The 21,300-nt window shown below is 49.0% G+C and overlaps 3 protein-coding genes across 5 annotated transcripts; 2 read left to right on the forward strand and 1 right to left on the reverse strand.

Annotated features, from left to right (window-relative positions):
- The first annotated feature begins 251 nt into the window (after positions 1 to 251).
- idh3a (isocitrate dehydrogenase (NAD(+)) 3 catalytic subunit alpha) lies at positions 252 to 9,406 on the forward strand. Of its 2 annotated transcripts, XM_028015724.1 has the most exons (12): positions 252 to 364; positions 2,342 to 2,401; positions 2,885 to 2,968; positions 3,041 to 3,155; positions 5,795 to 5,982; positions 6,393 to 6,526; positions 6,608 to 6,710; positions 6,792 to 6,856; positions 6,931 to 7,015; positions 8,546 to 8,698; positions 8,818 to 8,915; positions 8,953 to 9,406. In XM_028015724.1, the coding sequence occupies exons 1-11, from the start codon at positions 335 to 337 to the stop codon at positions 8,899 to 8,901; spliced, it is 1,101 nt and encodes a 366-aa protein (XP_027871525.1). In that variant the 5' UTR covers positions 252 to 334; the 3' UTR covers positions 8,902 to 8,915; positions 8,953 to 9,406. The 2 variants fall into 2 exon arrangements, with proteins under 2 accessions (XP_027871525.1, XP_027871524.1); XM_028015723.1 differs by having other exon boundaries at positions 8,818 to 9,406.
- Positions 9,407 to 13,625: 4,219 nt separating this feature from the next.
- Positions 13,626 to 16,527, forward strand: cog8 (component of oligomeric golgi complex 8). The gene is made up of 5 exons (XM_028015072.1): positions 13,626 to 14,059; positions 14,379 to 14,586; positions 14,666 to 15,472; positions 15,888 to 16,056; positions 16,146 to 16,527. The coding sequence occupies exons 1-5, from the start codon at positions 13,740 to 13,742 to the stop codon at positions 16,373 to 16,375; spliced, it is 1,734 nt and encodes a 577-aa protein (XP_027870873.1). The 5' UTR covers positions 13,626 to 13,739; the 3' UTR covers positions 16,376 to 16,527.
- Positions 16,528 to 16,587: 60 nt separating this feature from the next.
- nob1 (NIN1 (RPN12) binding protein 1 homolog) lies at positions 16,588 to 21,016 on the reverse strand. 2 transcript variants are annotated; one of them, XM_028015073.1, is made up of 10 exons: positions 20,893 to 21,016; positions 20,456 to 20,588; positions 18,695 to 18,828; positions 18,555 to 18,626; positions 18,350 to 18,484; positions 18,154 to 18,279; positions 17,877 to 18,077; positions 17,711 to 17,808; positions 17,486 to 17,630; positions 16,588 to 17,078 (listed from the first exon to the last, which is right to left on the reverse strand). In XM_028015073.1, the coding sequence occupies exons 1-10, from the start codon at positions 20,959 to 20,961 to the stop codon at positions 16,809 to 16,811; spliced, it is 1,383 nt and encodes a 460-aa protein (XP_027870874.1). In that variant the 5' UTR covers positions 20,962 to 21,016; the 3' UTR covers positions 16,588 to 16,808. The 2 variants fall into 2 exon arrangements, with proteins under 2 accessions (XP_027870874.1, XP_027870875.1); XM_028015074.1 differs by having other exon boundaries at positions 16,963 to 17,078; positions 17,447 to 17,630.
- Positions 21,017 to 21,300: the final 284 nt, after the last annotated feature.

Below are 21,300 nucleotides of genomic sequence, written 5' to 3' on the forward strand. Positions count from 1 at the left end.
TTGCTAAGCACACTTACAGCTCTTTTGGTCTATATTGAAACGAGAGTATTAATGGTTCAGCTTTTTTTATTTTATTTATTTCAGGCCGACAGCAATATTTAAAAACAAAAGCCAAACTAATTTGATCTGGTTGCCTTTTATTCTGTACAACATTATAACAGAAACATTATAAAGTTGTCAGAAGTAGAAAACTCAAGATGTGAAAGTAGGATAAATGGAAGAGTCCAATTTTAATAAAGCAGTGAGGCATCTTTCAGTCATAGGATCTTTGTTCTGTGGCGGGCTGTTCGTAGTGAGACATCTCGCACTCGGAGGATCTCAGGTTATTGTCAGGATGGCGGCAGGCAGCGTGTGGAGGTCACTGGTAAGAGGAAAATGTTCTGGAACTGTTGGAAAGTCTCTACCAGTGGTTCCGCCGTAGCTTGGCGGGGTTCGGCGGGGCTCTCTGTGGGAACCGAAGCTTCCGGGTTTCTGTTGCGGTTAGATCAGGGATTTGACTCCACTATTAGCCTGCTAGCTGTTAGCAGCGGTGTTGGCGTCCTCCAGCAGGGAAATCAGATGATGAAGAAATTCCCTGAGCTTCATCCAGAAATCTTCCCTCGTCTGTCTGGAGCGATTAGCCGGCTCATGCTGCTCACTGCTCGGCCAGTTTGTTCCGTTAATCCTCGCAACCACTGGAACCAGAGGCTGGAAGCTAGCCTAGCCTCGCCGACACCAGACTCCATTTAAAAGTGACTAATTTAAGATTTCCTTCGAGTTGGACTGAAACCTATACATAAGATTAAAGGGTCAAATGTCAGGAAAAGAAGGTGGGGCGTCTCTGTTAATTTCAGCTAACGCTGAACGCATCACTCATTAAAACACGTGTACAGGAAGTGATGTTTAGGTGTAGCAACAGAGCTCCTGTTAGTTTGAACCTTGACCTCTCAGTGTAGGACAGAGCTTTAAACCAGGGCCGATCCATCATTGTTGACAAATGTTTTCTCTTGATGCTGGGTTGCCCTCCCCCCACCTGTTGCTGCGCATTGTATGCCAGCTGGCTGAAAGTTGGCTACTAGAAGTTTTGCCTCCTTCACAGGCAAATTTGATTGATTGATTGATTGATTGACTGATTGATAAGCAAGCAGCTTTCAGTTCTGCATCACCAGAACCAAACAAGGAGAAGCAGCTTTCAGCATCTATGCACCACAAATTTGGAACAAACTTCCAGAAAACTGTAAAACAGCTGAAACACTGACTTCTTTTAAATCTCAACTAAACACCCGCCTGTTTAGAATTGTATTTGAAATGTAATCAATTACAAATTTATTGATGTAACTTGACTTAATGCTGTGTTTTGATTATTGATTCTATGTTGCTTTGTGTTTCTGTTTGTTATGATGTAAAGCTCTTTGAAACGCTTGCTGCTGAAATGTGCTATACAAATAAAATAAGATTGATTGATTGATTCACAGTAGAGAGAGGTGTGAAACTATCGGAGCAGACAGCCTGACTAACTGAGCAGCGTCACTGAAAACAGCTGCTAAGTTCATTCAGTGTTCACATGATTTCCCATAATGTCCTGCTCTGACTGGTTCTAATCCTGAACCAGTCAGATACCTGGATCCAGTCAGATCCAGGTATGGATCAGGACCAGTCAGATCCGATACCTCCAGTCTGCGGGTTTCTGGTCCCAACCTGAGTTCTGCTGGAAAGTTTTGTAGATGAAGCGGGGAACTGAGGGTCTGGAATGAAACGTATTAATAGAGAAATAATTGATTTGATGCAGAGAAACGGAAATAAATCATGAAGACGTGCTTCATCTATTCACATAGTGTAAACTGGTTTTAGTGTAAACCGGTATTTTACACCATGAATCGTGGTTATTCAGTTTCAGTTTGAATGTTTCTGTGTTTTTAAAATGTTTTTATTACAATTCAACATTTTTGGCACCTGAACCACAAAGTAATAAGATAAATAATTCAACATGTGGCTTTAATATCTCCACATTTTGACTGAGGAATGTTTGATTTATTATTATCTTGTATTATATACATATATAATCCATTCCCTAACATTCTTGTATAATCTGTATAATGTGTGCATACAGCTCCCATATTTATATTTATACACAATATCTATATCTCTTGCTATAACCCCTTATAGTCCATACATACATAGTCTTGTACATCTGTAAATAAATATCTATATCTCGTAGAGCACAGCTGGATAGATGCAAACTACATCTCGTTGCTTGTACTTGTGACAGTGCAATGACAATAAAGTTGAATTCTAATCTATTTATTAACGGCTTTGTGTTTAGTTGTTCAGGTGAAGTAAAGCTGCTTCCTGTCTGCTGCAGGTGAGACAGGTGATGGGTGGAGCCAACAGGAGGCCGGCTGTCTCTTCCTTCTCCAGAGGGGTGAGTGAAATGGGTCTCAGAACCGGGTCCGGACCAGCACCTCCAGTCACGGTTCCTCTGGTGTTGCTTTAACTTTAGAACCTTGACTGGTCTGACCTCTGACCTCTGACCTGAGCACAGCGCTGGTCTGTGGTCCTTAGGTAATTCTCTGTCCTACAGAAGTCCAGTTGGTTCTGGACGGTTCTGGATGGTTGTCTTGGACAGGAGCAACTTCTTAGCTGCCCTGCCTGCGTCCAGCGGTGACCCGGTTCTGATTCGATGGCACCTGGACCCTCCCCCTCGCCTGTGGTTCTGAAGGACACACAGAACCACAGGTCTGAGGCGGGTCTGTTCTAGACAGAACCTCTCTGTGCTGTCCTTCTGGAGTCTCCTGATGATGGTCTGGTTCTGGTCTGCTGGACCGGAACCAGGCTCAGTCTGATCAGGGTCCAGGCGGTTCTGAGGCAGTCCAGAGGAACTGATAGTGGTTCTGTTTGGGTCCAGATGCAGACGGTGACTCTGATTCCAGGAGATGGCATCGGCCCAGAGATTTCTGCCGCTGTAGTCAAGATCTTTGACGCCGCTAAGGTGAGTCGGCGCCAGTCCAGAACTGGGCCTCCGGATCCGGAACAGAGAACTGAACCGAGTTTTCCCCCACAGGCTCCGGTCCAGTGGGAGGAGAGGAACGTGACGGCCATCAAGGGACCCGGAGGGAAGTGGATGATCCCTGCAGACGCCAAAGAGTCCATGGACCGCAGCAAGATCGGCCTGAAAGGTTCTAATGTCGCTAACAATGAAGCTAATGCTGCAGCTGAGGCTAACTCTGACCATAACAGTGCCGCTAATGATGAGCTAGCAATGAGTGATGGCAGAGTTACTTTGTAAAAGTAACTTTAATCAGATTACTGATTACTCCTTGAAAAAGTTACTGACTACTTGATTTGGAAAGTAACTAAGTTACATTAAAAGTAACTTTTTTAGTTACTTTCAGCAGCTGCTAACAACAACGCTGTGAAAATCAGGTTGACCTTTGCCAAAACTTAATTGTAAGTTATTTTATAATAACATCAACAATGTGTCTCCATTGATAAGGTTGAACTGAAGGGGAGATTTTTTAATGGTTACAATACAAAAACAACTTTAGTAATTTGTGTGTGTTTTTGTTTTCTATTGTCTGGAAAACTATAAATAGGATTTTAAGGCCCCTCCCTGCCCCGGCCTCCAGGTTCTGCGTTACGGCCCTGTGCTTGCTGGCAGCTGGCTGCACAGATTTTGACACTTATCTTAATATTAATGATTATAATGATGTTTAATTATGCAACTTTACAGACTTGTTCATTGGTGGCTGTTTTCACGTTTATTGCTCTGTTCATATTAGTCTCCATGTTTTCAGTTTCTGGAGCGCAAAGCGAACTTCATTCAGAGGTCATATATGAAGTTGACATTAATAAAGACACGGCGGGACGGATCATCTGGGAAATGATAGAGTCTGACTGAAACTATCTGGGAGTCAGACAAATTCTGGGGTTTATTATGTGTCTCTGCTTATTTCCAAGCCTAAATAAGTAACTTCATGTTCAAAAATGAGCCCAAAAAACGCAACCAGTGACTCATTAAATTTGCAAGCAACTTCAGAAACAAAACAATCCCAAAGCTGCTTATAATAATTGGACTTGGCAACAGAAACTGTAAATAGTTCCTGTTTTTCCAGCGACAAAATGCGCGTCTCCCTCCATTGTTTATGTTTCTGTTGCTGCGGATTCTGTTGCATAGAAACGGTGGTCGCTCCCCAAGACGCATAGAGGACATAAAATGAAATTACAAAAGAAAATAGTAACACAGTGATTTGGAAAAGTACTTGAAGTCTGACTACTGGATTCGAAACAGCAACACGATCGATTGCTACTGAAAACGCTGATTCTGCCGCTAATGATGTTGCTGCTGTTGCTGCTGTTGCTGCTGTTGCTGCTGTTGCTCCTGTTGCTGCTGTTGCTCCTGTTGCTCCTGTTGCTGCTGTTGCTCCTGTTGCTGCTGTTGCTCCTGTTGCTGCTGTTGATGCTGTTGCTGCTGTTGCTGCTGTTGCTGCTGTTGATGCTGTTGCTCCTGTTGCTCCTGTTGCTGCTGTTGATGCTGTTGCTCCTGTTGCTGCTGTTGCTGCTGTTGCTCCTGTTGCTGCTGTTGATGCTGTTGCTGCTGTTGCTGCTGTTGCTCCTGTTGCTCCTGTTGCTGCTGTTGCTCCTGTTGCTCCTGTTGCTGCTGTTGCTGCTGTTGCTGCTGTTGCTGCTGTTGCTCCTGTTGCTGCTGTTGCTCCTGTTGCTGCTGTTGCTGCTGTTGCTCCTGTTGCTGCTGTTGCTCCTGTTGCTGCTGTTGCTGCTGTTGCTGCTGTTGCTGCTGTTGCTCCTGTTGCTCCTGTTGCTGCTGTTGCTCCTGTTGCTGCTGTTGCTCCTGTTGCTGCTGTTGCTGCTGTTGATGCTGTTGCTCCTGTTGCTGCTGTTGCTGCTGTTGCTGCTGTTGCTGCTGTTGATGCTGTTGCTCCTGTTGCTCCTGTTGCTGCTGTTGATGCTGTTGCTCCTGTTGCTGCTGTTGCTCCTGTTGCTGCTGTTGATGCTGTTGCTCCTGTTGCTGCTGTTGCTCCTGTTGCTCCTGTTGCTGCTGTTGCTGCTGTTGCTCCTGTTGCTGCTGTTGCTCCTGTTGCTGCTGTTGCTCCTGTTGCTGCTGTTGCTCCTGTTGCTCCTGTTGCTGCTGTTGCTGCTGTTGCTGCTGTTGATGCTGTTGCTCCTGTTGCTGCTGTTGCTGCTGTTGATGCTGTTGCTCCTGTTGCTGCTGTTGCTCCTGTTGCTGCTGTTGCTGCTGTTGCTCCTGTTGCTCCTGTTGCTGCTGTTGCTCCTGTTGCTGCTGTTGCTCCTGTTGCTGCTGTTGCTGCTGTTGCTCCTGTTGCTGCTGTTGCTGCTGTTGCTCCTGTTGCTCCTGTTGCTGCTGTTGCTCCTGTTGCTGCTGTTGCTGCTGTTGCTCCTGTTGCTCCTGTTGCTGCTGTTGCTGCTGTTGCTCCTGTTGCTGCTGTTGCTGCTGTTGCTCCTGTTGCTGCTGTTGATGCTGTTGCTCCTGTTGCTGCTGTTGCTCCTGTTGCTCCTGTTGCTGCTGTTGCTGCTGTTGCTCCTGTTGCTGCTGTTGCTCCTGTTGCTGCTGTTGCTCCTGTTGCTGCTGTTGCTCCTGTTGCTCCTGTTGCTGCTGTTGCTGCTGTTGCTGCTGTTGATGCTGTTGCTCCTGTTGCTGCTGTTGCTGCTGTTGCTGCTGTTGATGCTGTTGCTCCTGTTGCTGCTGTTGCTCCTGTTGCTCCTGTTGCTGCTGTTGCTGCTGTTGCTCCTGTTGCTCCTGTTGCTCTGGTGCTCACCGATCTGGCCTCTCCTCCTCTAGGTCCTCTGAAGACGCCCATCGCTGCCGGTCATCCGTCCATGAACCTGCTGCTCAGAAAGACCTTTGACCTCTACGCCAACGTGCGTCCCTGCGTCTCCATCGAGGGCTACAGGACGCCGTACACAGACGTGGACCTGGTCACCATCCGGGAGAACACGGAGGGCGAGTACAGCGGCATCGAACACGTGGTGAGTAGTAGGAGGAGTTCTCTGTGTTCCTCCACCTCGGACCTTTGTGGTTTCATGTTGGATTTCTTTTCAACCTCTGGCCCGGTTCTGGTTCCTTTTAGAACCATCTCTCTTTCTGATCCCAGCTCCCACATCCTGATTCTGCCACCGCCATGCTTCACTGTGAGCAGGCTAATGTTTATGCTAGATAACCACAGAGAACTCTTCATCCTGAATGCTCCTGCAGAGACTCTGCTGCCCCCTGCTGGTGATAACTTGTAACAAGCCTGAATATAAACTAAATACTTACAGTATGTTAGCTATGTATTAGCAGAAGCTAATGCTAGAAGGAGGGAAGCCTTCAGTTCCTGCCGGTTCCTCCTCCAGTCCATCAGAACCCTGACCGTGTGGTTCTGGTCCGGTTGTTCCAGATCGTGGACGGCGTCGTTCAGAGCATCAAGCTGATCACGGAGGACGCCAGCAGGCGCATTGCAGAGTACGCCTTCGAGTACGCCCGGAACAACCAGAGGAGCAGCGTAACGGCCGTCCACAAGGCCAACATCATGTGAGGCTGCGGTCCCGGTCGGCTACTCTGCGGTTCTGGAGAACCGGGCCGGACTGATGCGGGTCTGCCGTCTCTCTACAGGCGCATGTCGGACGGGCTGTTCCTCAGGAAGTGCCGGGAGGTGGCGGAGAACTTCAAGGACGTGAAGTTCACAGAGATGTACCTGGACACCGTGTGCCTCAATGTGAGTCCGAACGGAACCGGTTCTGACCCAGATTTGGGAAACGCCCCCCCCCCCCCTTTAACCTGTTCCGTGTTCGTCCAGATGGTTCAGGACCCGACCCAGTTTGATGTCCTGGTCATGCCCAACCTGTATGGAGACATCCTCAGGTCAGTCACACACCGTCGGCCAATCAGAGGCCTGCCGTCTGAGCGCTGACCTCAGGTGACCTTGTGTGTTTCAGTGACCTGTGTGCCGGTCTGATTGGAGGACTGGGAGTCACTCCCAGCGGGAACATCGGCGCCAACGGAGTCGCCATCTTTGAGTCGGTGAGAGCCTCAGAATCACCTGATGGTGGCCTGGTCGGCTGTTCTTGTGGTTCTGGTGTCAGTGACCCGATCCACTGGGTCTGGGTTTAACAAGCACATTTCAAGATCTCACTTCGTAGAAGGTTGTTCAAGATGTCAGTTGGGTCCAGTTTTTTCATTTGATTGAAAAAAATCTGTCATTTGAATTTCTCTCTCAGACTGCAACAACTTCCTCCATAATAATAATAATAACAATTCTTCTTATTGTTATCATCCATCCATCCATCCATCCATCCATCCATCCATCCATCCATCCATCCATCCATCTTCTTCCACTTATCCGAGGTCGGGTCGCGGGGTCAGCAGCTTCAGAAGCGAGGCCCAGACTTCCCTCCCCAGCCTCTTCTTCCAGCTCTTCTGGGGAATCCCAAGGCGTTCCCAGGCCAGCCCAGGAACATCGTCCCTCCAGCGTGTCCTGGGTTTTCCACTCCTCCTGGTGGGACCTGAACACCTCACCAGGGAGGCGTCCAGGAGGCATCCTGACCAGATGCCTGAGCCTCAACTGGCTCCTCTCGATGTGAAGGAGCAGCGGCTCTACTCTGAGTCCCTCCCGGATGACTGAGCTTCTCTCTCTAAGGGAGAGCCCAGCCACCCTACGGAGAAAACCCATTTCTGCCGCTTGTATCCGCGATCTCGTTCTTTTGGTCATGACCCAAAGCTCATGACCAGAGATGAGGGTGGGAACGTAGATCGACCGGTAAATCGAGAGCTTCGCTTTTTGGCTCAGCTCTCTCTTCACCACAACGGACCGGTACAGCGCCGCTTCAAGGCAGACGCTGCGCCAATCCGCCTGTCGATCTCCAGCTCCCTTCTTCCCCCATTCGTGAACAAGATCCCGAGATACTTGAACTCCTCCACCTGGGGCAGGACACCCCCCCTTGACCCGGAGAAGGCACTCTACCCTTTTCCGGCTCAAGACCATGATGGCCTCGGATTTGGAGGCTCTGATCCTCATCCCGGCCGCTTCACACTCGACTGCGAACCGCTCCAGCGAGAGCTGCAGATCATGACCTGATGAAGCCAGTAGGACCACATTGTCTGCAAAGAGCAGAGATGAGATCCTAAGGCCACCAAATCGGATCCCCTCAACACCTTGGCTGGTCTAGAGATTCTGTCCATGAAAGTGATGAACAGAATCGGTGACAAAGGGCAGCCCTGGCGGAGTCCAACTCTCACCGGAAACGAGCCCGACTTACTGCCGGCGATGCGGACCAGACTCTGACACCGGTCCTACAGGGACCTGACAGCCCGTATCAGTATCTCCATGGTCTCTCCAAACTCCTCCCAGGTCCGAGTTTTTGCCTCAGCAACCACCTGAGCCGCTTCGCCTGCCGGTACCCATCAGCTGCTTCTGGAGTCTCACAGGCCAAAAAGGTCCGATAGGAAGGTCTCCACCAACGGGTTAGAGGGTTGCTGCCGTGACAGGCACCGACAACCTTGTGGCCATGGCTCCGATAAGCTGCCACAACCGAACCTGTGTGTGTCCCACAGGTGCACGGGACCGCCCCGGACATCGCGGGCCTGGACCTGGCCAACCCGACCGCCCTGCTGCTCAGTGGCGTCATGATGCTGCGCCACATGGGGCTTCACCAATACGCCGCCAAGATCCAGACGGCGTGCTTTGATACCATCAAGGAGAAGAAGGTGAGGCAGTTCTGATCGGTTCTGCAGCCGCTGGTCATAATGATTTGATGTGCATCAGATTTAATCATGCTAAATGATTGGTGCTGTCACCGTGGTAACAAGTGCTGCTACTGTTCCAGGTGCTGACCAAGGATTTGGGAGGAAACTCCAAGTGCTCCGAGTTCACCACTGAAATCTGCCGTCGAGTTCAGGACCTGGACTGAAACCAGAGTGCGAAGGGGGCGGGGCTCCGTGGTCCCTCCTCCTCTCCGAGGGGGCGGGGCTCCGTGGCCCCTCCTCCAAGGGGGCGGGGCTTTGTGTCCAAACCATTCACATCTAGCATGACGCACAAATGAAACCTGACCATGAATGAGACTCAACCAAATATCATCTGATCGATGACATCAGCTCGTCTCTGTTGCTTAGTAACAGTTTTTTAACGTTAGTTCTGCGTCAGCGCAGGTCAAGTGTCTTATTTATTGTTTCTACTTCCTGTTCTGTTCACTTTCTGCCTGCAGAACCACAAATATAAACGGTTCATTAAGAGTCTGGTGTGTTTAATGTCCGTCCTCTTCATCGCTTCCTCTTCCTCCCTGAACAGCCTCAGCTGTGCTCGGTACGGACGGTTCTGATTGGCTGCCTAGAGTCTGGTTAATGCCTTATTTGTAATTAATATAGGAAATTTAACACAAACTAATTATAAGTCAATAAATATTAATGAATGTTTCATCCAGTTATGTATTATTTAGATAATTGATTTGTGTGCATTGAATCAATATTTACATATTTATTTCCACTGTTTCTTTTTATCTGAGTGAAAAACGTGAATCATCTTCTGATCCATCTCTGTCCTGGAGCTTCTTACATTTGGAGAGCCAACATAAATATCTACATTCAATCATTAATTAAATGATAACCCTACCTCCTCATCTCTAGGCACCAAGTAGCATAATGACGTCACAAGCCCCGCCCCTTGGAAAGTGGCAGCTAAAATTATTTCCTGTTGATGTTGCAGGAACCATGAAATAATTAATTATGCATTTAATTATCTGACTGCTTCATATTTGGTTATTGTGTCATGTTTTTAACATGAATACAATTACACTTGACTTGCATTCACTGACATAACTTTGAATTTTAATGATGCTATGACCAGTGGTGGAGAAAATACTCAAAGTATTAAAAGTGAAAGTAGTGGCTGAATGTATCACCTAGTCGCTAATTCAATACCATTCAGTTTACCTACTTAATTTTAATACATTTAACGATAAAACATGTTTTTATTGTGTTTAGATTTAGACTTGTGATTCTGTGCATCAGAATTTCAGGGATGACCTGCTGAGTTAAATGTAATTAGACAAAATGAGAGAAATTATTAAACCTTTGAAATGTTTCATTTAACATAAAATAAACACATTCAAGAGAAAGTTGTTTCCCTGAAAAATGGACCTAACAAGTGTTGAGCTACTTAGAAACATCCGGTCTCCTGTCCTATCATAGCATGAACTTCACTTTTTGGCTTAAGGCATTTATTTTGAAAGAAATCCAGCAGGAAAAGAAGGTGGGGCGGGAAAACATCCCACTGAGGAAGAGGAGTCGAACTTGGGACAGCCGTGCAGTGGTGCTGCAGACCACCTAACCCGAGTCCGAGACCGGCGCCCCGCGCTACATGACACAATAAAATGCGAAATATGATTAAAATTGCTTCTTAAATTGATCTGAAAGATCCACATAAAAACACCCAGATATTAAACACTTGGAGCTGAAGTAAATTTAACCAACATCATTATCAATTCAAACTCTGTTCTGCTTTGGTTCCATCTTTGTGCCACAATCCGCAGAGGTCTAGTGCTGTCCCTAACAAGATAATGCCCTGGGCGGTTGCCCATATCGCCCATGTCAGAAACCACAACTGTCTGCTGCATTAAACAGCAATTAAGACACCTGATGGTAAACTATGAGCACTGACCAAGGAGCAACAAGCACAAGGCGACCCGACCGTTCTCCCACTGTAACATCTGAGCATCATGCTCTGTTGCTCTTCTTGTGTTTTATTTATTCGTGTAACAGAGTTACAAATGTGCTTTATTATTTCTAATTCATGTTCTATCGAGTATTTGTGAATTTTGTCTCATTTAGTTATTTTTCTTTGCTGTTTTGTTATTTCTGCCTTTCGGCACTCTGCCTTCTTTGTGCCTCCTGGGCTCCGGTAGTTCTTCCGGCCCTCGCAGTTTCCCGCCTCCCCTCTTGGCGGCGTCCTGCGCTGCTGAGGGCGAGTCAAGGCGAAGTTGCTGCTGCGATATATGTTTGTTTTCTGTGTGGAAGTAGTAGTTGTTCATGTCGAGGTCTCTGGCACATTTTGTTAATTATTGTTTGTTGGTGTGGCGTGTAGCAGCTGTCAGCTATTTTCACCGTTATTGTGGGTTTTTTGGCGAAGGTGTAACTTTGTGTAGCAAGTTGGTGGGACGAACAGGAGCGGAGGGCGGGGGGGGTTCAGGGTGCTGATGCACCACAGTCACTGGAAGGCCTTTTCTTTTCTAGTGCTAAGAATGAAGCCAAAACTTCCATGTGAATGCCAGGCAGTCTTATTCGGTAAATTATGATATGATGTGACTTTAATATAGCAAATAATAAAGATTCTAAACCTTTTCTGGGTCTGGTTGGGGCAGTTGGTGAATCGAGCCATCAATATTACTGGATTCTATAAAATGGGGCTTAAAGCTGAGATGCTGATGTTTGGATATGTAAAATATATTTTCTCTCCGCTAACAAATCTATAGTTTGGTTTCTGTCAGTTCTAGAAACAAGAGAGAACAAAGCGAATTTCTCTCCAAAAAATTAATTTTACTTAATACGAGCCATGATTTAAAATTTAACAAACTTTAGCTCATTATGCTTTATGAAATATTTCATAAAGATCAATCATCCTATTTTTTTTTTTCTCCTTAGAGTTTTTGCGGCGCTAGTGGCTCATATTTTTTCTACAGTAGGCAGACAGGAAGGAGGGTGAGGAGAGGAGACATGTGGTAAAGGTCGTCGGGACTCGAACCCGCGACATCCGCGTCGAGGACTAAGGCCTCCAAACGTGGGGCGTGCTAACCCGCTGCGCCACCACAGCACGCCCCTATTTGATCTGAATATTGCCATGTTCTACGAACAAATGATGCAATTTGTCCAGGGAAAAATGTAGAAAAACGGGTGATTGTATAATTTTTTCGCTCAGTCTGTCAGCTTTACTTCACTTGTTGCCATGGCGACCAATAAACAACAGCCCCAGGAGCGCAGAGCAAAGATTACGTTCAAGTCCATCAGGAATTAATACTAAAAAACCCCACAAAAACATTTCCCACACAAAAAAAACACCAAAAAGAACATTCTGTCTGTTGCAGATTTATGTTTTTGAATTTCCATTTTGTGATCATTAGGAAGTGATCCTCTGAACACTCGCGGTGGTTGATTAACTAACTTAAACACCTGCACTTCCTTATTTTTGTGTTAATTGAACAGAAATATTCCGACTGAAGGTGATAAAAGTTAAGCTAGCATAACTAACATACTCTCCACTTTCTTTATATATATATTTTTAATTAAAGCTTTTTACTGACCTGTGAAATGTGATCCCCTTAGACCTTGTTATCTTGCTATCATAGTGCTGACAATATCAAAACTTTGCGTCCTTTTCTCAGGTTCTTTGCTTGATTGTACCTTGCACATGTACAGAGCTAAATAACTTCTATTTTACTGGCATTCCTGCACTTTATGTTTTATATTTATATTCTGGAGTAACCTCATAACATTAGAACCTCAAAACATTGTCCTGAGCCGTATGCAACGAAATGTCGTTCTGTATTCACCCTGCATGCAAAATAATAATAAAGTAAGTCTAAGTGATTGTGTCATTTCGCCACCACCAATATTCAGATTCTATGTAAAACAAATGGTCCAGTCAAACAGTCTGGCTGAATGATTTCCACAAACACATCGGTAGGACCCTCTATGTTCACTGATTAAATAAATATCAATATATATATTTAAATAGAATAATAATAGCTGCTGCAGAGTACCAGAGCATCACAAGAACAAAGAACGGCTCTCAGTGAGGCTCCAGGCCCGTCGTTAATAGTAAAGAGCTGGTCAGAAGAATCGGAGCGTTCATGAATGTCACGTCACTGTATTGATAACTTTGGTCACAGCGTTGTCCCATATATGCAACATATCAGTCAACACCTCCGCACAATAATTCAGGGTAGTGAGCAACAACGTTTTTTCATAGCAAATGCAATTTGTCCCTGAAAAGCTAGCTTTGCTAACATCACTTCCACAGAGCTTACCTTTCTTTGAGCTTCTTTTCTAAGTGACAATAAAAGCTAGACGTAGTCCCCACCGTCTGTCACCATATCTGTTGATTTATGTAACAAATTCTGTTATTGATGATTAGACAGAGATCTTCTCCCAGTCAGAGGAAACCACTGCGCGTGTCTCGGAGCTCCGCGTGCGAGTGAAAGGAGGAGGCGATGGGTAACAGACACGTGTAATTAGTTGGTCATGTTATTGCAGCGCCACGTTAAGTCCCTGAACTTCACATTTAACGAACAAATCAAAAGAGCGCAATACGACCTGGATGTAATGAGTAACGCAACAGCTTTATAGAAATGTAGTGAAGTAGAAAATACAGATACTTGCTATAAAATATAGTGAAGTAAAAGTCCAAAGTATCCACAATTAAATGTATTTAAGTACAGATACATGAAAATTGTACTTAAGTACAAGTACATTACTGTAATTGTTCTTTACTGTAGTGTAAAGAACAATTTTCTTCATGGTTTCATTAATGATTGAATTATGTATTTATTCATAAAATTTTGTCCCGTTTGGCCCTCCATACCAAAAACCTAGCTGGCAAAGTCTTTCAGTCCGTCCGCTAGGGGGCGGCGCGGCGCGGCGCATCTTCACCAGCTGTTAAAGCAGAAGAAGCAGGAACAGGAAGTGGTTGTCACCTCCGCCTTGAAAGCAAAGCTGAGGCTCGGACCCGGACGGACCCTGCGGTTCCGGCTACAGCATCATGGACGTGGAGGATGAGAGCATCCTGGTGTCCGTCTTCAAGGACAGCTTCCCGGACAGCTGGAGGGACAACCCGGACTTCTCGGCCTACCTGTCTGAGCTCAGCGCCTGCGGCCTGGATAAGCTGGGCCGGGAGCCGGAGCGGCTGGCCGAGGAGCGGAACCAGATCCTGCAGCAGACCCGGGAGCTGGCCTTCTCCAACTACCAGACCTTCATCCGAACCGCGGACTGCACCGAGCACATCTACCGGGACTTCGGCCGGGTGGAGGGCAGCGTGTCCCGGCTGCTGGACAAGCTGCCCCGGTTCGGAGAGAGGTGCAGGTTGGTATCGGTCCGGGTGGAGGCCGATCCACTGTTTGTTATTTCAGACCCAGTCTTGGTTCTGTACATCCTATAATCTGTGAGAACACTAAATATGTTGACCAGGTTTACTGCGGTCCCGTTCCAGAGACGGAACCACTCAACGCCTGAATTTATATCCTCCTTTATGTCCATCGGTGGAAATGGACCGATGGACAATCACCAGGCAGATTGTGATTTATAAAGTTCAGAATGACCTGGATCTGAAACATCCAGGTGATCCGAGGGGCAGCAGCGCTTCCGGGTTAGGAACCTTCCAGACTGACCAGTGTTTCCTCAGGACTTTCATGACGGAAGCGGAGGAGATCGCTGTCAGCCGGCGGATGAACAGCCTGACTCTGAACCGGCACACGGAGATCCTGGAAATCCTGGAGATCCCGCAGCTGATGGACACCTGCGTCCGCAACGGCTACTACGAGGAGGCGCTGGAGCTGGCCGCCTACGTCCGCCGGCTGGAGAGGAAGCACGCCGCACTACCTGTGATCCAGGTGAGAGTGGGCTGTGGACTGCAGGCCTGCTGGAGGCGTGATGTCCTCCAGCAGCTTGATGTTGCGGTGTCTCCTGCAGGACATCGTGCGGGACGTGCGGCAGGCGGCGCAGCTGATGCTCAACCAGTTGCTGCAGCAGCTGCGCTCTAACGCCCAGCTGCCCGTGTGCCTGCGCGTGATTGGCTACCTGCGGCGGATGGACGTGTTCACGGAGGCGGAGCTCCGAGTGAAGTTCCTGCAGGCGCGCGGCGGCTGGCTGAGCTCCGTGCTGGACGCCGTCCCCGATGACGATCCTTATGTTCACATCACCAAGACGGTGGAGGCGTGCCGGGTCCACCTGTTCGACATCATCACGCAGTACCGCGCCATCTTCTCTGACGACGACCCGCTGGCGGGCCCCCCGGGCGAGGCGGCCATCTTTCACGGCTGGGTGGCGCAGAGGGTGGCGGAGTTCCTGGTGACGCTGCAGAGGGACCTGAGGCGCGGCGTGGGCCCCCGGCTGGACTCGCTGCTGGGCCAGTGCATGTACTTCGGCCTGTCCTTCAGCAGGGTGGGGGCCGACTTCCGGGGCCAGCTGGCGCCGCTGTTCCAGCAGGTGGCGCTGGAGGCCTTCCAGGCGGCGCTGCAAGAGGCTGCGGACCGCTTCCAGGAGGACATGAACCGCTACACGCTGGTGGCCCTTCCAGTGGCGCTGGGGGGCGCACTGGCCCCTGCGGCCCCCGGCGTACAGCCTGGTACCCTGCAGCCCCCCACCGCCCTGCTGGACTTCACACCGCTGGCCTGCTTCCTCAACCACGTCTTGAGCGCCTTCAACGACCTGCGGCTCTGCTGCCCCCTGGGGGCGGCCCAGGACGTCAGCCGTAGCCTGGAAGACGTCCTGAGGACGGTGAGTTGGACTGGAGCCACGCCCCCTTCACACACAACAAGCCACGCCCCTTCCAAAATCAGAATTAGATTTTTAAAATTACATAAAATAAATGATACGTTAATACAGCTGAAAATTATTAATAATTTCCCACTGGATAATCAAAATTCTTTCATCTTTTTAATGCCATATTTCCATAAAGAAATAAAGCCATTTATCGCTTTCTATTTTTACTGCCAGTTTTGGCAGGATGGGTCCTCCATACATTTTGTGACTTTTTGATTTTTCTCTGCTGCTGAATGAAACTTGGCTTCTGAGCTGCAGAGCAAATCATCGCCGCCCCGGTCCGTGTTTTGATTAAAGATCAAAGCATTGAATCAGCTGCGGTCTGTTTGCTTTGGTTCTGGTCCTGGTTCTGACCCGTCTCCTCCTACAGGTGACCCGTGTCATTGTGGCGTTCCACCGGGCTGAGCAGTCGGCCTTCAGCAGCAGAGAGGAGGATTTGTTTGTCCAGTTCTGCTCGTCATTCGCTGACGACCTTTTGCCCTTCCTTAGCCGCTGCCTGCAGGTTCTGTTCCCTCCGGCCCAGTTGGCGCTGGTTCTGGGTGAGCGAGCGGCCCGCAGCATACCTGTTTACAGTGAGAACCTGGAGGAAGTGTTGTGGGTTCTGATCCAGGCGTCTATCTCTTCCCAGGTGTTCCTGCATCTCAGCTGCACAGGTACGGCGGTCTGGGCCGCATCGACGTCTCTGCCGTCCTGCAGCCGCTGGACTTCATTCTCCCTCAGAAGGAACCAGAACCAGAACCGCTGCTACCGGAGGCCGACATCCCGGCCGAGCAGGGCTCGCTCACTCAGCCGAAACCAGAACCTTCTCAGCCGGGCCGCACAGAGACCGCAGCAGAACTGGAGGCTGACGCAGAGTGACGGGCCAGAACCAGAACCTCGACAGGGTTCTGATGAACTTGCAGAATCATTGTGGGTGATGGGATCTTGAAGTGCAGCTTGTACCAAACCGTCAGAACCGAACTTTCTGGGTCTGCAGAGTTTTCTTCTGTTCATTAAAACCTCAGTTGTAAGTCTTGTTGTGTTTTACAAACACTGCCACCTGGTGGCCAAACAGCAGAACTACACAGGAACATTCAAACTAAATTTAATAGTAATAATAAAAATAACGAAGCATTTATTTAGCCAGGAGGTTCTGATCCAAGAACTGAAACGGGTTCTAGAAAAGTCCTACAAGTGAACCCAGATGTTCAAGTTTAGTTCAGAGTTTTGAAAATATGAGCAGAACGCAAAGAGAGAAATTCATTTTCATGATCTGAAACCAAAGTCCAGAACCGAGCTGGACCTGGTTCCATCACTTCTTCTTGAGGAACTTCCTGCGGGCGGCGTTGGGGTTGGCCCGCCTGCGGCCAGCGCCGCTCTCCCCGTCACGGATCTGCAGGTTGGCGGCGCGGCTGTAGACGTCGTTCTGGCAGAACGGCGACGCTCCGGCCAAGTAGTCCGGGTCGAACACGTCCGTCTTCTGCCGGGCCTTCCTGGAGAGCCGCTGCTGCGGGAAGCGCTGGTCCTCCACCAGGTGGGGGTCGGCGGCGTGCTTCCCGCCGCGAGGCAGCGGCAGCGAGTACTGTGGACAGGACGCACAATCAGGGTTAGAGCGCCTTCCTGTCTGAGGAACATTCTACCAGAACCAGCTGTGGAACCACACCTGGACCTCCTGAAGGAACAACACTCCCACAGGAAGTGTCCAATGTTCCCAACCAGCTGGTTCAGTCTTCCAGGTCCACTGGTTTGAATCAGCTGGCAGAACTGTGGGGTACTGGTCCAGATGGCTCTGTTTTAGCCTCTGTGGTTCTGGTTCAACTAGTTTAACAGCTTCAACTGGACTCCTAATTTAACCTTTAACCCTTCAATCCAGCAGGAACGTTGCCTGGCAGCCTTAGGCCCCAAACCGGTTCTGAGAACAGCAGACCCTGCAGGTCGAGTTTGACCCACCTGGAGGTTCTACAGGGGTTAAAGGTCGAAGCGTCTCACCCTGGTTCCTCGGGGGTTCATGACCTTGGGGTTCTTGGAGAAGTGCATCTGGATGCTGCCGTCATTGCCAACGGTAACCGCCAACTTCTTCAGGGTCTGGTTGCCGCAGTGAGGGCAGAACGCTTTGCTCATGTTGCTGGTCGTCCTGGAAACCAAACCGGAAAACGAACCGGGTCAGGCGGGCGGGCACACACGCGGCCCGCAGGCGGTTCTGCGACTGCTTACCTGAAGCAGGCGTGGCACCGCAGGATGTAGCTGCGGGCGCGGCGAATCACCAGGCCGCCGACGGACAGAACATGGAGGCCCATCTGGATCAGAACGTTCTGGAGACAGAGACGGGTCAGAGGCCGGACCGAGCAGAACCGACCGAGCAGAACTGAAAGAGACTCACCTGCATGGCGAAGTCGGTGGTCAGGCACCCCACTCTGACATCAGCTGCCTCCGTCCAATCAGACGACTCCATCTTCACCTGCCTGATGTTGCTGGGAGTGATCCAGCCATCATCATCATCATCATCGTTGTCTGATTGGTCCTCTCCCAGCCCTGGCTCCGCCCTCCTCTCCTCCACCTGGGTTGAGGCTCCGCCCACATCCTGTAAACTAACAGGTCAGTGGCTGCCTCTCGGAGGAATCGGGCCCAGCGGAACCGGGTCGCTGATGAAGACTCACCACGAGGGCCAGCAGGTCCTGGTCCACGCTGGGAACTGGGTCTCTCCAGAACCGGAAGCTGCTGAAGTCTTCGTCTGTCTCTGAGGATGCCGGGATGTCTGGCTGCTGATCCGGGTCGGTCGGATCCTGACGAAACAGAACCAGAACCGGTTAGCACCAGAGGTCCAGCGGATCTGTCTGCAGAACCGCCACCCACCAGCAGGTCCAGCAGGTCTCCCTGGAGGCTCGGCAATGGCTGCCTCCAGAACTGGAAGCTGTTGAACTGGTCCAGGTCTGTCTGAGTGGATGGTTCCGACCGAGTGTGTCCGGTATTCGTAGTGTCCACGGTCCTCTGAAGAGACAGAAACAAAACTCAGATTTCCAGAACCAGGACCAGAAACAGAACCGCCCTTGGTCCGTACCCTTGAGGGAAGATGGAAGCCCGCAACGTGGACCGGAGCCTCTGGGTGGTGCTGTGTGCTCTGGATGGTCACCTGGAACAGAAGAACAGGTCAGAGATCTGGGCGGGTTTTGCTGATCCTAAGGGGAACTGGGCCAGTACCTTCAGGTCCGGTTCCGCCTTGAGGTTCTGTGACCCGACGTGCTCCAGCTGCAGCTGGTAGGTCAGAGCCAGAACCTTGATGTCAGTGGCGGACAGGCTGGGGTAGTCGCCAGTCTTCTTGGAGAACTCTGTCACTGAAACCGGGTCAGAACTTCACCAGAAGTTCCAGACCAGAACTCTGAAACTTTACCAGAACTTCACTCGGGTTCTATTAGTGACAGTTTGACCAGCCTGACAGGTTCTGCTTTAGATAACAGGGTTTCCACTGGTATTTAGAAAAAAGTTCCATGACCTTCCGTATAATTTTCCATGACCCACATACAACAGCTAGAGAAAGAAAAGTATATGACTGAAAGACCGAACCCCACCAAGCTGAACTATCCACCTTACTCCTAACTCCAATGCGCTTTGCGTGAATTAGGGAACTTCCGCCGCAAACCGGAACCGCCATTTGTTTACATGTTAGCAACTTGCTAACCGGCTTCTGTAAGAGGTTTCAGGCTATAAAATATGTGGGAACACCAGCTAGCTTAAATGTGGCAATACTGTTAAACCGCTACCTGCAGTTAGCAGTAGAATATAGTAAAGAAACTAGCATAGTTAGCTACTTCACTGTGTTACCTAGGTAAGTCCAGAACAGGCTGGTGTCTATTTCGGCTGTGGAGAGAATATTTCGGCAAAACAAGGAGGAGGCAGATAAAAGCTTGTTGAACTTTATTCCTCTTCTTGGCAAAAACGGACAACAACAACCACTCCACAGCTCAAGTCTCTAACAGCTAACACACGCCGCTCTTCTTCTCCGTGCTCCTACTCATTGCTCTCTACCGCCCCCCTAGGGAGAGGCTGGGCCTGTAACTACCGACTCAGTTGCTTCGCAGGCAGATGCGGGTTTTTTCCGTTGCGTTTTGTCCACACAATGAAACGAGCACACATAAAGCACTTTGGGTTCTCTTTTCAAGTTCAGATTTTTTTTTTTTTTTTTTTTTGCCAAATTTCTTTTGTATCCTATCGCTTATCACAGAAACACTGCCTTTTTGTTTCGGGAGCTGTTTCAAGCAAGTGTTATTGTGTGCAGCCACACTTATTGTGTGTGGCTGCATTATTTTAGCCTCAAAATAATCTTGGTTTGATTATTACAGAACAGCCGCGATTAGTGGCTACCGAGCTCCGCAAGGGCATCTTAAGGCGCTTTTCCCTGGCAAGTCGCTTTGTATTACAGGTTAATGTGTGATTCGGTTCAGTTCTAGTCCAGTGGGCAGATTCTCCATATTGAGGTCTGAAGCGCAGCAGCTGCGGTCATTTCTCCGAAAGAGAGAGGAGCTGCTAGTATCGCTGCTAATTAAAGTATAATTCCGACCCAAAACTTTACGCTGTTCGTGATTACTGATCGTCTAAACTGAGCAGCTCTCTGCTAGCAGACCGCATGTAAGTCTACTATTTCTACTTAATATTATACAAAAACTGAAAAGACAGATGTAACGTCTATCATGAATATAGATTAGCAAAAAACCTACAAATTACTGTGAAATACTGCTACTTCCGGTGGTCACCGGAAGTAAGACCCATAATCGTTTCCACAGTAAGTCTCCCAGGAATAAGGTGGATAGCGAGCATGTAAAAGTGTAGTGCAGGCAACATAAATGACAAAAATTTGAAAATGAATCATTATTTCCAGGGTCCACCATGTACTTCTGGTACTTAGTCGGGGTTTAAGGTCCGGTTCGGACGTGTTTTATGTGCCGTAGCAGTTCGGGTGCGTACCGGTTCTGATGTGCTCCGGGTTCGGCTCTCTGAAGGTCAGCTGGTACGGCAGGACGGCCAGACTCCTCCGGGTGGTTCTATCCCGGATCTCGTCCAGAACCTCCCGCAGGGTGTAGATGTTCTGGCCAAACTCCTGCAGCGGAAACCAGCACGTCATCAGGTCTTACGTCACAGTTAAAGCCACTCATGTTGCCTTGGTAACACGGCCTGATCTCAGAGCACCTGGTACCAGAACCCGTCCCAGCTCTGTTCTGGTACGGGAACAGAGCTGGGACCCGTTAGATCCTAACGCCGTAAAGCTGTTGGTCCGGAGCCAGAACCAGCTTCAGGCTCAGCGGGTCGAGGCCAGATTCGGTCCGCTCAGCAGCGTCTGCTCCGCGGCCGGAGCTCCACCACCAGCGGCCCACTGACTACCTGTCCTCCCCTGACGGACTCACCTGCAGCTGGGCTTGCTTTAAAAACGCTCCAGCGTCCGCGACAACATGCTCCACCAGGGTCGGCGCCATCTTGGTTTGGGGAGCAGCAGATGCAGTGGCCAATCAGAGGCGAGGAAACAGCGATCTGATGCCTGAGTGCTTTAAATACATCACGAGTGTCGGAATTTTGACTACTTTGTTACTTTTTACCTTGTCGAGCTGATCTAAAAGGTGTTCAGGTGGAAAATATAGAAAATGTATGTTCCTTTAAAGTAGATGTGTTCACTGTTCGGTCCTGAACGAACTATTCTGTCAAAATTTCATTTATTTTTAAAACTATAAATCCGTAAATAAGATAGGCACCAGCAACCCTCCCGACCCCATTAGGGACAAGGGTGAACAGAAGATGGATGGATGGATGGATCCGTA

The sequence above is a fragment of the Xiphophorus couchianus genome, chromosome 4 (assembly GCF_001444195.1).
Source record: "Xiphophorus couchianus chromosome 4, X_couchianus-1.0, whole genome shotgun sequence".
NCBI lineage: Eukaryota > Metazoa > Chordata > Actinopteri > Cyprinodontiformes > Poeciliidae > Xiphophorus > Xiphophorus couchianus.